The sequence below is a fragment of the Pholcus phalangioides genome, unplaced genomic scaffold, assembly GCF_987345545.1.
Source record: "Pholcus phalangioides strain wild (caught in Gottingen) unplaced genomic scaffold, Ppha-v1.0 ptg000017l_1, whole genome shotgun sequence".
Classification (NCBI taxonomy): domain Eukaryota; kingdom Metazoa; phylum Arthropoda; class Arachnida; order Araneae; family Pholcidae; genus Pholcus; species Pholcus phalangioides.
In genome coordinates, this window is record NW_028301610.1 from 62,999,018 (window position 1) to 63,015,403 (window position 16,386).

Here is a 16,386-nt window from a genome sequence, read left to right on the forward strand (position 1 = left end):
GCTACTGAATTCGATGGAATCAATATCTGATCATTATTTTTTCAACTGATTATTGACATTCAGTTTATGCATAGGTATTCAAACCTTTTAGACGAATGCTGTTTTCCTGCATTAAAATATTGTATAACCTCCAGATATCTTTTTTATCCTGTTATATTATGTATACAGAATGCAAAGTTACAAGAAAGATGGGTCATTTTCATTTCAACTCATTATGAAACTGACACGAGATTGCTCATTTTTGGTTGTTAATGCGGAACTTCAATAAATTTTACATTCATATCACACGGATATGAATACATAGTTTTTGTTTTTCTGATAGGTGATCAATTCTACCTTCAGGTGGAACACGTGTCATCAAGAATGAATAGTGTCATTCTTAGACAAGACTGAGTCTTACGGCGAATCGGAGAAATACTGGATGGTAAAGAACTCCTGACCCCTTTTGAAAAATTTTTTTTCTTTTAAAGCTATTGACGATAAAATAAATGGCTTAAGGGGGTCTCATACCCTTTAACATGAGGGAAAACGATCTTCTAGTTCAGCGTTTCTCAACCTATGGTCCGCGGACCAGAGGTGGTCCTCGACGACAATGACAAAGATGGTCCACAGGCACAAACACAATTTATTTGCACAATATTGCTTGGCCAAGGCCTATACAAGGAAATGCGGTGGTGAAGTTTGACAGAGACGATTAATGTTACAAAGGAAATCAGAAACTGTTGTACAATCAATAATTTTTGACGGGAGATTGTTCCAATCGGTTATTGTCCGAGAAAAGAAACTAAATTTGTGAAACAATCTGTGGATGCAAAGATGGGTTTTGATTTTTGTGAACGGTTAATTCTTTTTGGAACGTATGAAGCTGGAGTTCGAAAATTGGAAGTGTCGATATGAAAATTGCCATGAAGGATTTTGAAAAGGAAACTTAATATCGAGAGATATGTCTACGGGTGAAAAGCGGTTGTATATTGAGTTGGCGATTGAGTTCAGTGACGGAGGCGGAGAATGACCAACAGTTAAGAATGAAGTGGGCGCATTTATTTTGAATAATGCATCAATCCATATAGTTCAGAATGTTTTGAAATTAATTCTGGGCTCATATAAATTACATTGAAGAAATTCCGCAGCTTTAATTAAGCATTTTTCTTTCCTTTCATGAGAGTAATTAAAGATTATTCCAGAATTAATGAAAGATACTTTTAGCATTGATGAAATTGATAATTTCAAAATTAATGAAAGTGATAATTTCAGAAGTAATGAAAGATAATTCCGATAATTCCAAAATTAACGAAAGAGATAATTTCAGTTCCAAAATAAATGAAAGTGATAATTCCAGCATTAACGAAAGACAATTCCAGAACTAATGAAAGATACTTTCAGCATTGACGAAATTGGTAATTTCAAAATTAATGAAAGTGATAATTCCGGAATTAATGAAAGTGATGATTCCGGAATTAATGAAAGATTATTCCAGAATAAATGAAAGATGATTCCAGAATAAATGAAAGAAAAATTCTAGTTTTAATGAAAAAATTTCAGTTCCAAAATAAATGAAAGTGATAATTTCAGCATTAATGAAAGAAATAATTCCAGAATTAAGAAAAAGGGATAATTTTAAAATTAATGAAAGAAAAATTCTAGTTTTAATGAAACAGATAATTTCAGTTACAAAATAAATGAAAGCGATAATTCCGATCCAGCATTAATGAAAGATAATTTCAGATTGATGAAAGTGATAATTCCAAAATTAATTAAAGTGGTAATTCCAAAATTAATTAAAGTGGTAATTCCAAAATTAATTAAAGTGGTAATTCCAAAATTAATTAAAGCGGTAATTCCAGAATTAAAGTAAGAGATAATTCCAAAATTAATTAAAGCGGTAATTCCAGAATTAAAGTAAGAGATAATTCCAAAATTAAAGTAAGAGATAATTCCAAAATTGAAGTAAGAGATAATTCCAAAATTAAAGTAAGAAAAAATTCCAAAATTAATGAAAGAAAAAATTCTAGAATTAATGAAAAAAATAATTTCAGCATTGATGAAATAAGTGATAATTCCAGAATTAATGAGATATAATTTCAGCATTAATGAAAGAAATAATTTCAGCATTAATGAAAGAAATAATTTCAGCATTAATGAAAGAAATAATTTCAGAATAATTTCAGCATTAATGAAAGAAATAATTTCAGCATTAATGAAAGAAATAATTTCAGCATTGATGAAAGAAATAATTTCAGCATTAATGAAAGAAATAATTTCAGCATTAATGAAAGAAACAAATCCAAAATTGATGAAAGCAAGTACTTCAGAAGTAATGAAAGAAATAATAATAATTAAAAAAATAATTCCGGAATTATTGAAAGAAAATTCCAGAATTAATGAAGGAAAATTCCAGAATTAATGAAGGAAAATTCCAGAATTAATGAAGGAAAATTCCAGAATTAATGAAGGAAAATTCTAGAATTAATGAAAAAAATAATTTCAGCATTGATGAAATAAGTGATAATTCCAGAATTAATGAGATATAATTTCAGCATTAATGAAAGAAATAATTTCAGCATTAATGAAAGAAATAATTTCAGCATTAATGAAAGAAATAATTTCAGCATTGATGAAAGAAATAATTTCAGCATTAATGAAAGAAATAATTTCAGCATTAATGAAAGAAACAAATCCAAAATTGATGAAAGCAAGTACTTCAGAAGTAATGAAAGAAATAATAATAATTAAAAAAATAATTCCGGAATTATTGAAAGAAAATTCCAGAATTAATGAAGGAAAATTCCAGAATTAATGAAGGAAAATTCCAGAATTAATGAAGGAAAATTCCAGAATTAATGAAGGAAAATCCAGAATTAACGAAAATGAATGAAGGAAAATCCAGAATTAATGAAATTAAATTCAAGAATTGATGAAAGAAATTATTCCAGCATTTATGAAAGAAATTATTCCAGCATTTATGAAAGAAATTATTCCAGCATTTATGAAAGAAATTATTCCAGCATTTATGAAAGAAATTATTCCAGCATTAATGACAGAAATGATTCCAGTATTAATGAAATAAATAATTTAATCTTTTTTAATCTTTAGATGAGTTCTCTATCTTTTTTTTAATATTTAAAACGCAATATATAGAGACCGAACTGTACATTTCTGCGGGCAAACGAACTTTGTTTCCACCAAGTCGAGTGGTTTCCTTGCATTTGATGTCTACGCCGTCGCGGTGGCTGGATGCTCCATCTCCTAAGGGATGCTCCCTCCAACACTGAGCTATAAGTAAAGTTTACTTACACATTTAGCTCAGTGCGCTCCAGTAATATAAGCTCGATTCCTGCAAACCGTTTTTAGTTTCGGTTATTTTTCCGGTTTTCATTCATTTTTAAAGTTTCTACGGACTTTTTGCCCATCCTGTATTTCTTTTGCGAAATAATTAAGATTCAGTTAAATCTTCCTCCGACTCTTCTTTCAGTTCATCTTAATCTCCGGAAAAAAAAATCGAAATTAATCCTCTTACATAACACAAATAAATTAGGGGATTTACGTCATGCTTACGCAATATGGATTATCAACCTTACGTTATATATTTCATAGTGGCAACAGTCACTCAAAAAACTGTCTGCTATGTCTTTGGCAGCGGTGAAGAGGAGAACGTTATTTACAAACAAAACTTTGTGGTACTAAATTAAATTAGTTATTCGCGCGAAAGTAACTATGTTTAAACAAGCTGCAGCGTCGATATTAAATAACTTTCGAACATTATCATGGTCCAACTTGGACTCGAGCGTGGGTCTTTTAAAACCCCAAATGCTGTCTTCCAATTGTTTACTGTCACGCCTGTATAGTAAGCATGAGATTCCCGAAAATCTACAATACGTAGAAGATGCCGAGGATCCGTCGTTTTTTCATATGGTGGAATATTTTTATCATCGTGGTTGGCAGATATTAGAGGAAAAACTGGTCGAAGAATTTAAAGGTAAACTTAGTTTGGAAGAAAAGAGAAAAAAGGTGAGAGGTTACTTGGCGATATTGGGACCATGTCATTCCGTTCTTGAAGTTTCATTTCCATTGAAAAGAGATTCCGGAGAGTATGTGATGATAAATGGATGGAGAGCACAACATAGTCATCATAGAAAACCATGCAAAGGAGGTAACATATATATTTTTTATTTACAAGGGTGGATCAAATTAAAACGGAACAAGAGCCACAGAATGAAATGGCATAACTGTACATACTCGCATATAAGCCAACCTCTCACTTCAGAACCGCAATAAATTGGAAATCCTTGTTTAAGGCTTGTATTGAACTATAAAAATTGCAACCAGTAAGCCACTCGGTTACATTCAAGCGAATGTAATCAATAAGGCTTATTGGTGGTTGTTTTCAAATTTTCGAAAAGATCTTTTATCAAACTTTTAAAGTGCAAACCAGGCCTAATGGGGCCATGCCCCACCCCAAAATAAGCACATTTTAGAGGAAAAAAACTTGTATATTTTCATTCAATAAGTTACAATGAGAAATGATCCAAACTTTCTAATCCATTTCTTCTGATTCTCCAAGCTCTACATCGAAAGCCAATACAGTGTGGCATCTTTGTTTTCATCTTCAACTGTGCTGTCATTGCCGTCGTCACGTTCAAAGACAGTGTCTTTAGTTCCCTCAATTGTGTTATTGATACAAAACTTTTTAAAGGATTTGGTGGTTTCAGCAAAAACAGACTTCCATGCTTCCTGAACCCACTATCACACTAGGCCAATGTCTAGTTTCTTTGAGGCACCATTTTTTATTTCTTCATCTTCAGAGCTCATTCAGTTCATAAATTCCTTAAATTTTTAAAAGGCTTGTTGATGCTCACATCTAAAGGCTGTAAAATCAATGCAAGTCCACCAGATATTAAAGCCAACAATGTTTTTGATATTTTTTTAACACCGTAGATTCTGTGGGTTTGAACATAACTACAAAAATCACTCTACCAATTGGCAATGCCATTTAAAATAGTCTGATGATGTCATAGATACTTGTCTGATGTCTTCAAACTAGCTATTGGGAGGCCATATAGCTGATTTGGTGAAGTAGCGATCAATATTTTCTCCTCAAAAACTGGTCCGTGTATAAGCTGACTCCCCCTCCCTAAATCAAGGAACAAATTCCTTAACAAAAAAATTTGTTTGTACAAGAGTAGGTATACTGTAGTTTATTTCAGATGTAATATCCAAAGTTACAAAAGCACTTATCCTACTGTTTCATCAGGGCCGGATCAACCATTAAGCAAAATAAGCACATGCTTACTGCATCAGGAGAAAAGGGGTAACACAAAATGTTATCAAATTATATTTTTTAATAATTTGTCATTTTTTTTCACAGTATCAACCATTTGGTAGAAAATCCTCAAATATCTTATTGGAAATTAAAGTATCTTGAAATTCCTCTTTCAAGACGCTCATGCTTTCCACAGCAACAATATTTAAATCTGAAGTCTAGAGAAACTAATAATATTACAAATTATTCCTTGTGCCCCTTCAAAAGGTCGATCCTGCATACGCTTTTCATGGACCCTCAGGCAAAGTGATTTTTCAGAGGTCCCCATCTAACTGAAAATACCTGACTTCTAATTTGCATACTTACTCTCAAAAATTATAACCAGATGTAATTGTAAAATCACAAGACCCTCTCGACACTTTCCCGAGGCGTGGCTGGGTGATCCCCTGCATCGAGAAGGCACAGAATAGGCCAAGTTATACAGAATGAAGACATGAACTTAGAACATGCATATCTGCTGGTATAATTGTATATGGATCATAAGGGGATCAAATGTGTAGTTTGACCCATCGTAAGAAGCAAAAGAAATACTATCAGATTTCTGATAGGCAAATTGCCCAACGAGGTGGCTGACTTAAGAACATCATGGATCCCCGAGCCATTTTTTGGAGGCCCTACCTACTACTGCTACACCACACATGCACCCCCCCCCCCCCGCAGAACCCCCAACGAATCGGTACATGCGGGAATGTGCGTGTACGTATAGTGAAACCTGACGTGAAGTTTTTTGTTTCTCTGTAATACACATAACAAGCATTACAGAGAAACAAAAAACTTCACGTCAGGTTTCACTACACGTACACGCACATTCCCGCATGTACCGATTGGTTGGGGGTTCCGCGGGGGGTGCATGTGTGGTGTAACAGTAGTAGGTAGGGCCTCCAAAAAATGGCTCGGTTATCCATGATGTTCTTAAGTCAGCCACCTCGTTGGGCAATTTGCCTGTTGTGGCGTTGTATTTGTATATTTGTATATATCCAGATAGCAAAACAACTCGGAAAATATATTTTGAAAAAAGTTTCTGATGATAATGATTAATCAAAAATGAGGTACAATGGAGTCGAGTTACAATAATTTGAGTCCTGAAAGTTCAAAGTTCCGGATATTCTGAGGTATGCTGAAATTTTTTGAAATTCTCAAAAAACCCTCTCGTGCGGTTTTGAAGATGATGTTAAAGACTTTCGTCCAAATAAGAAAAAGGGGGGGGGGACCTTTCAAGCAAATGAAATGTGTGCTTAGAGAGATATTCACATCACATTCTGCCTATTTCTGAAACATAAAATTTCATTTAGCATTTATGTTTCCACCCCCAACCCCAGTTGATAAATTCAATGAATAGATAGATGTGAAATTGTGAAATATGGCATATATGGCTAAATATGAAGGCAAATATAGGGGCACCAATGGGCAAATATGAAAAAAGCCTGAAAGTAAAAATTACTAGCCTTCAAAAGTAAAAATAGCCAACAGCATGGGAAAATGTTATGGGGACCACCAAAATTGCTTAAGTGCTTAGGGCCTTCAAGCGTCTCAATACGGCCCTGTGTGTTTCACCAAATGGTGAATACCTTGCTTGTAGGAAGGCCCTTCTTGTCCTTTGCTGAGATCGTATCCAGTTTCAAACATTGTCCATGACTTCACTATCTGAGTGAAAATGGCAACCCTCCAATGTCTTTTTCAGTGGACAACAAATGTGAGTCGCATGGCTATAGGTTCGGGCTATATGGTGGGTGTTTCAACATTGTTCACTGAAAGCTCGCCAACACTATCAGTGTAAGAGCAGCCATATATATGACTGAACTTTGTCATGCAGCAAAACCATTCTGTTGGATAAACAGGCCATGTCATTTGGCCTCGATTGCTGCATGCAAATTATGCAGGGTATTGCAGTACTGAGCAGTGTTGATCGTTTGACCATGGTCCAGGAACTTGAGAAGCTGGCTGTCCTTACTGATAAAAAAAACATGTCGACGTGGAACAGCCATGGGCAGAGATACACAGGGCTGCAACTAGAGGGGTGCAGGCTGGTCTGGTGCCATATTAGAGGGGGCACAAATTTCACTCTTTAACCTCTACTTCAACATTATGGTGGGGGGGGGGGGCGCGCCAAAATGTGTGCTGGCCCCGGCTGACCAAGCATCTAATTATGGCCCTGGAGATACTGCGAGGGGGGGGGGGTGCATGCCCCCAGCGTCAAAGTGGAGTTGACTGATCTAATGTATATATGAATTGACATCATCATAATGCCCCCCAGCAATAATGATCATGCCCCCCCCCCCAAGACTTTCAAGTCTATCTCCATCTATGGGAACAGCTTTGGTATAATATGCCACTTGATGACTTTTTTGCCGTCGAACAAGTCAGGCAAAGAGTCGCCAAGGCTGTCTAATGGATGCTGAAAAAAATGCATAGAATGAATAATAATATAACAATGAAAACCAACAAGCATAATAATTAATAAAAATATCTCTTTTTCTAGACAAAACACGAGAGAAATATAACGGTATATAAAATAACCTGTGTCCTGACTTCATCATTACAAACTATAAATATGAAATTTGGTTGGTAGTTTCATTTCATCAGGAAAAGACTCACTAAGAAGGACTTTTCCGAAATTTGACCCCTAAAAGGGATTCAAAGGTTACATAGAGAAATCACAATGAGCCAAAACCGCTAAAACTATAAATATGAAACTTAGTTTTATTTTATGATCTAAAGACCCACTAAGAAGGGACTTTATAAATTTCATCCTCTAAGGGGGTCGTAAGGTGGTTCAAAGGTTATATAAAGCAATCCATCGTAGCCATAACCGCTGAAGCTATAAATATGAAATTCAGTCAGTATTATATTTTACGATATTCCTACTACGATGGACTTCCTAAAAATTCAACCCCCAAGGGGGTCATGAGGCGTTCAAATGTTATATGGGGGAATCATTGCAAAGTAATTGAGATTACCAAATATACGCGAGTGAAGCTGCGGGTAACAGCTAATAACAGTATAAACATAAATAAGCTCTGGATTATAAATAATACCCGGGGTAAAAAATACTCTTCTGGGTTAATAAATAAATTCTATTGTCTGATTTCAGGGTTTAAAATATTTACTGCTTTCTTTTTTTAATACATAAATACTCTCAGATTTCTGGATTAATAAAGATTTACATATTTACAACAAATGATAAGAAATAACAATGATCTGACCTAACCAAAAATAGTCCAATGCAATGGACATGCGGAAAAAGAAAGACAAAATAGAACGGCAGTTTCAAATTTCCAAAGATGCGGTTGAACAAAGGAAGAACCTGTTTGAAAACTCAACAGAATTAGTGTCACCTGCATAGGAAGATCTGGAAAAAATGTGAGATATATATATATATCAACCCCGCACCATTATGTCGGCCTGACGACTTATTGTCGGAAAAAAGTCCTAAGGGAAGTGGCAGATTATACCAAAGCTGTTCCAAAACATGTCGGCATGACTTTTGCCACTGCTGTGTAACTTTCACATTTTTTGTCCACTGAAAAAGACATTGAAGAGTTGCCATTTTTACTCAGACAGTGAAATCATGGGCAATATTTGAAACTGGTTCTGATCTCAACCAAAGTACATCTTCAAAGTATTCACAGCTTTGTTCAAAAGCATGGGGGGAGATAGGAGGGGGGGGGCATGGGGGGATTGCTCCCCAGCATCAAAGGTGGAGTCGACTGATCTAATGTATATACGTATATATGAATTGACATCATCATCATCGTGCCCCCCCCCCCCAGACTTCCAAGTCTATCTCCGCCTATGTTCAAAAGTGGGACTGCTTGTATAGCTTTGAACAATACATTTTAAATACAAATACAAATACAACACCACAACAGGCAAATTGCCCAACGAGGTGGCTGACTTAAGAACATCATGGATCCCCGAGCCCTTTTTTACCCTACCTACTACTGCTACACCACACATGCACCCCGCCCACAACCCCCCGCGGAACCCCCAACGAATCGGTACATGCGGAAATGTGCGTGTACGTGTAGTGAAACCCGACGTGAAGATTTTTTGTTTCTCTGTAATGCTTGTCATGTGTAGTGCTGCCATCTGCCACCAGTTTTTCAAACTATGAGTGAAGTGTTATGATTGAATGATTTTTCGTTGTAGGACTGTTGCTCTCTGTGGTGAGACTTTTTAACAGGGAGATCGGCTCGCATTTGCGCCTTGAAGTTGGGAACCACAGAAAACCAACTTCAGCCGACCACCACTGTGGGGTTCGAACCCGGATCCTCGCATCGCGAGTCCGTCACTATAACCACTCGACCACCACAGCGGATGAACTACAATCGAATCCAGTTATAACGAACTCCAAGAGACTGGAGAAATCACTTTATTATAAAGGAATTCCAGGTTTTTGCATTGTTCTTATGTAAACTTATCTGGGGGTTAAAAAAGTGTCCATTAAAATGAGATTTTTTTTTTACACTATAATGGTATTTGTTAAAACAGGATTTGACTGTCATTTTATTTTTTGGCTCCTGTTCAGCTTTCATTTGATCCATCCTTATATTTATTTTGCATAAATACAGCCCCAACCAATAGGGTCATGGCCAGCAGACAAATAAAAAATTTTCATTTTTCTGCAGACAGCATATATTCTACAAGAAAATCAAATCAATAAAGTAATTGTGCAATTTTATATAAATAACATAACAGTAATAAAAATCAAACATCATCAGCAATAACAGTTGAAGCACAGTTACATGGAGTGAGACACTTTTGTCGAAACTTAAAAACCACAAACAATATGCCTGGTTGAGCACAATTTAGCATTGCAACAAAATAACTTTCAGATTTCAAGTAGGGAAGGTATTTTTATTAGTAGGGTTTTGTATAAAGGGCAAGAAAGAAAAACTTGTTTCCGTGTTTCCAATTATTCACTGTTGCAGAATGAACATGCTTCACAGCTAATGACCTCGAAATAGACATTTTTAATCCTTTTAAGCGACAATGACAAGGTATCTCGCCTCCATAAAAGTAATTTATTTCAGCATTGACAAGCCTAGATATTTAGTAAAGCTGATTTCTCAATGAAATACTTTTTGCTATACCTGTAAGTTTGTGTCTGCTGAGAATCGGAAGAAAGCCTATTTCATTAAAAAAATGGCACTTTGAAAGGGACTTGGGTGATTTATAATTGCTGTTAAAAGGGTTAATGGATACCCAATTTTGACATACCCTCAATTGAGCTAAAGTACATTTATCTGAGAAAAGAGTATGAGAGAGAAACTAATTCTCAGCCTGAAAATTATTTGATAGATTAGTATGAATAACAGTCAAATTTTCCTTCCAAACCTACAATGCCTAACTGAATTATTTGATCATTGTAAATAGTCAGAATTCTACCAAGGTAGTTACGGGCAAAAGACTGATTCTGTATATCCCAGACAAGTTTATAGCCAGCATCGCAAATAATTTTTCTGATTTGTGTAGGCCAGTTCATATGTTTTTATTCCAGAGCAGTACTATAGTGGAATCTTGATACCCAACGAGATTTTTAAAAAAAACATGTTTACTTGAGCAGGTCTCAAATTAGCAAGGTTTCATTTGATCTTGCCATTAACAATTGGTAAATATAGTATATGCCATACCTTTAGGCCATCTTAATTCTTTAAACGGCATTGACGAGATATCTTGTCTTTGTAAAATCCTATGATTTTAGTATTAACCTCTTTGAGTACAAACTGTTGGTGATAAATTTGAATGATCTGCATTAGACATATAGGTGATAAATAGAGAAGCCTTGTTCCTCATTAAAAAAGGTTGAAAGGGAAAGAAATAAGGGTGGAGAGGAACAGTACAGAGATGTATTGGATAAGAGAGTATTAATACAGTGCCTTGCTTTTTTTGCCCTCACCTACAAACTTGTTTTGTAGTCTTTCCTTTATTCTTTTGTGTTCTCTTTCTCACTTCTACAGAGATGCCATTGACATGCTATAACGCGTCAAATACCCGGAATTTCGGAAAAGGACGCATAAAAATTTCGTTCACGCATCGTCCGGGACGCGTTCTTAGTTCTATGAAGAAAAAAAAAAAAAAAACCCCTCAACCAACTTTTTTTTCCCCTTTTTTACTGTGTATTATCGCGCGACCTTGAAAAACTGGTTTTACTACTTTGTACACAGTACTGTATTGATATACACGCGGGTTGAAGAATATAATGAAATATATATATATACATACATACACACACACATTACAAACATGTGCGATTTCGTCATGATTTACATATCGGATTGGGATCGATCCGGTTACGGTTGAGTTCATTTAATTTGCATGAAAGACAACAAACCTAACAATAAATTTGTCTTGTTCCTACAATATTGCGAATGTGTGTGTTTTTTTTAATCGTAAAGGATTGGAATGCCTGTTCAAATTGTAAAACTTTCCTGATATTGTAGAAAAAAAAAATAATCTGTAAATACTCGACCTTGAGCATCCAGTTTTGTCATCTGCTGCTATGCAGTAATCACCATTTCGCATCGTTAAAATCACGTGTGTAAGCAGAATTGGCTTACACAGATCTTACAAGGATCTAATTCTTCACAGATAGTATAAAATAAATTATTTTATTCCAATATTTTAATTCTCTACAAAAATATTTTTAATTTTTTATCTCGTGTAGGGGGGGGGGGGGAGAAGAGGCCCCTGATAACCTTCCCCCCAAATTTTGCTTTTGGTGAAAATTCGTGTTTGGAACTTGCGATTGCGCAATGGTAATTGGCTAAAAATGTGATTTTCTAAAGATTTCAAATTTTGAGTTGGCTATTCCTTTGAAAAAACTTCTGGTTGCCACGGTGATCACACAGACCTACAACACAAATATGCATACATTAAACTTCAAATGCACACATTACCAGTTTGGAGGATAGATGTAGGGCTGCAACTGGGAGGGGGAGGGACAGGCAGCCCTAGTGTCCTGGGCGCTGGACTAGAGGGGGCACCAAATTCACCCTTTATAACTGCTTCTACATTACATGGGTGTGCCAAAATGTGTACTTGCCCATTTGAGAAAGTATCTAGTTGCGGCGCTAGATAGATGGCACCACCTGCTGAACACAAAACATGCCAAATGCTGGGCACGCACACATAAGTACACCGTTAAGTTTGTCCAACACAAATCTGACAAACTCCCATATTCAGGTGTTAAAATAGGTGGCAGTTAAATGGTGACAGATCAGAATGGTGGACCATCGCACAGGGAAGGAAAATAAAATCATTCTACCTGGAAAACCAAAGTATAAATAGGGAATGAGAAGATAAGTGTCAGAGAGGAGAGAGAGAGAGAATCTAATTTGCTTTAAATTTGATCAGAAGATATTGAAAGTGCTAAGATTTTTTTTAACGAAATATAAAATCAATCAGAAGGGAATTAGAATACATTGATTATTAGTAAATATATAAATGCGTGCCTTCAACTGTTAAGAATCTCAACGAAGAAATATAAGCAGGTGAGCAAAGACCTGGGGCATGCTGGAAGAAAATCCATAGAGATACCAGTGAATTATGGGGGAGGGGGCATAATTTTTTTCAAGATAATTTTTTTTGAGAGGACCCACTCTCACTCAAAAAGGACCCTGATTTTTCAAATAACCTGGGTCCCGGGACCCAGGTAAATTAGAGTCCAGTGGTATCTCTGCTTCTATGTACAGTATATAGTAGTTAAGCATTAGTTTGGAGGATCATACACATTATATGTGTGTGTAGGAGGAATGCCATAGAGAAGGGGGGATAAAGCTGAGGAGAACCGCCACCATCGTTATCAGTTTGATCGTTATGTCATTGAGATTGAGATATCACGATAATGGGAAAACAAAGGGGAAAAATACAACTTTTTTCGTAGGGTTACAGTAAACCTTCACGATCAGGGAAAGAAGTAGTTGAAGGAGTCAGCTCGATTGAATTTATTCCACTGGCAGTTGGGTGCAATATTACATCCCTGATCGTAAAGAGGTTAATCAGCCCAGATCAGGACCAGTCTTAGACCAAGTGACATCCTGTGCACAACCAGCAGTCGACACTCCCTTGCTTGTCAGGCACGGATCTAGGGTGTTGGAGGGGCAATTTATTGTTCATTGCTAGTCAACTAACTGTTCCCTAAAATATGGGACTAATTTATCTTCCCATATTATCAGACTCTTGAGGAGGGATCTCCCCATCACCCCCCCCTCAGATTTTCGCCTACCCTCATCCTTCCTAGTTGACTAGAGAAGTAATAATTACTTTGATAATTACTCCAAATTAGAGAAGTTGGCTAAATTAGTAAAATTATCTAAAGCTTTTTTTTTCTCAGAAGTTTGATTAGTTATAATTACTTTGAAAATTTATTTATCACAATTTTTTAAATATTTCTTGAAGGATATAAATGTAAATACAAAAATCAACATTTTTCATCAATTTCATTATTAATGGATGAAATTTTCTGGGGGGAGCTTATGCACTGCTGTGGACTATACAATGTCTTTTTTTCTCTGAAACTAGCAAAATTCGCATCTGCGGATTATACGTAGAAAAATATATTTGTTTTGTTTCATTCTTATTCAAAATTCACATAAAAAAAAGAGTAAAACAAAGAAATAACTAACTTTAAGATGCTGAAAAATCTTACAATTTGAAAACTAATTCTGTATAACAAACAAACAAAAAAAAATCAAATTTTATTAGGATCACCAGATTTTCATCTCCATCAAACTCGTATTGAGCTTTTAGTCCCTCACCTTCCGGGAAGACAGTTGGCATTTTTTGTCAAGCAATCCCTATTGCTCTGAAGAATTTTTACTGTGTTGATTTGCAATTACAACCTTCCAGCTTGAAAAATTATTCATTGGCTGACCATTCCAAAGCAGAGCTGTTACAAAATATCCCCTCAAAAGTGTTACTTCCCCCCCCCCCCCATGTTTACAAAGTTTAAAGTGTCAACAGCAGTGGAATTAGTCTTTCACCAATACCTCACACTATACACTGAAAAGCCAAAAAAACTGGTACACCTGCCTAATATTGTATAGGGCGCCCGCAGAAGTGCCGCAACACGACGTGGCATGGACACGACTAATGTCTGAAGTAGTGCTGGAGGTAATTGACACCATGAATCCTGCAGGGCTGTCCATAAATTATGGACAGCAGATCTCTTCTGAACAGCACGTTGCAAGGCATCCCAGATATGTTCAATAATGTTCATGTCTGGGGATTTAGGTGGCCAGCGGAAGTGTCTAAAGTCAGAAGAGTGTTCCTGGAGCCACTCTGTAGCAATTCTGGATGTGTGGGGTGTCGCATTGTCCTGCTGAAATTGTCCAAGTCCGTCGGAATGCACAATGGACATGAATGGGTGCAGGTGATCAGACAGGATGCTTACGTACCTGTCACCTGTCAGAGTCGTATCTAGACGTATCAGGGGTCCCATATCATCACAGAGCCTCCACCAGCTTGAACAGTCCCCTGTTGACATGTAGGGTCCATGGATTCATGAGGTTGTCTCCATACCCGTACACGTCCATCAGCTCGAAGCAATTGGAACTGAGACTCGTCAGACCAGGCAGTCTGACTAAGTTAGAACCTTGGAAAGTTTGATTAGAAAAATTATGCAAGTCAAAATTAGAAATTTCATTATAAGACGTATGGAATTGTTCATCTTCACGACCAATGTACCTTTTGATGTTGCAGACATTATATTTTCCAGTTTCATTTCCTGAATCATCCACAACGAGATAAACAATAGGAGTTATTTGACGGAATACCAGATAAGGATCTTCCCATCGTGGCATCAATTTTCCCATTATTTTATCATCATCCTTTGACTGATAATGGCTTCGTACTAGAACTTTCTGTCCTACACAAATTTGTTGTTGTTTTCTTGTCCTATCATAATAATGTTGTTGCCGTTACTGTTGTTTATTTACTTGTCGTCGTACTTGTTCAAGCATTTCAGCTGGTACCTCTCGCACGCTAAGCAAGAATCATACCCCTAGACCACTGAGCCTGGTGTCAGAAGTGGGATGGGATCCATATGCAATCTACTGTGGCTAGTTTTCCTTGACAACTCATTGGAATTGATACCATGGGTCCCGGGTTCATATCCCGGTTGAGCCCCCATTTGTGACACACCGGGCCACGTCCCTGTTTCGTCGGTCACCTTACAAAACTTCTAGGTTTAGAAATGGGCTTCACTCACCTTAAAAAAAAAGATCTAAGTTCGTAACGTGGAGGTAACCAGCAACAGCGCATGAACTGAGAACCATAGACTCAGTGGCACACCTCTCTTATATAGCGGGAAAACCACGGCAGTCACGGCACAACAGGTCTGACAGCCAAGGGAGCCAACCAATCCCAGGCTTTGGTTTCAGGTGACGTCATAGAAAAACGGAGGGAACGACCCCTGTCATCATGGTCAAGGTCGTCAGGACCAAGTCATGACGTCACACAAGAATAATAAATAATCCTGCCGTTAGGATCAGCCAACTCCATTATCAATAGAGTTGTTAACTGAAAACAAGAACAAAAAACAAAACACTGCAAAAGTATGGGTGTCTGCAGCCACCCACACCTTAACACAATTACAACTACATAGTACAATTCCTTACAACTTGCAGAATGTAACTCCTCGTAGAAGTAGGGACCGAGAATAAATGATGCAGTACTTTTGGTGAATGCAATGGAACCCGTAAGATAGCGTGCAGATTTTCTGGTTCCCAAAGTCGGCAGTTGTGAGTACTGACTGCACCATCCAAGTAAAAATGTATTTCATCTGTCCAGAGGATATTCCAAGGCCATTCTGAATCGACCTCAATGCAAGCTAGAAACTGCAGTGAGAACCAGAATCGAGTGCATAATCATGTGGAAGCAACAGCTGCACAAGTGAAAGTTTGTACAGATAATGTCAGGATATTCCACATGATTTTATGGACAGTTGAACGTGACCTATCCAACGCTGGTGCTACATGCCTAACACTAGTGCTACCACGAGAATTTGAAGCTCTGTCCTCTTCCACCTGAAGCAAAACCTCCTGTACTGCATCTATAGAAACAAG

General features: G+C 36.8%; 1 protein-coding gene across 1 annotated transcript in view; it reads left to right on the forward strand.

The window, feature by feature from the left end:
• The first annotated feature begins 3,590 nt into the window (after nucleotides 1-3,590).
• Nucleotides 3,591-16,386, forward strand: part of LOC149074616 (glutamate dehydrogenase, mitochondrial-like) — a 103,264-nt gene continuing 90,468 nt past the window's right edge. The window contains exon 1 of the mRNA XM_089246993.1: nucleotides 3,591-4,150. Within this exon, the coding sequence (XP_089103119.1) occupies nucleotides 3,715-4,150 (436 nt within the window). The 5' untranslated portion in view covers nucleotides 3,591-3,714. The remainder of the gene's footprint in view (nucleotides 4,151-16,386) is intronic.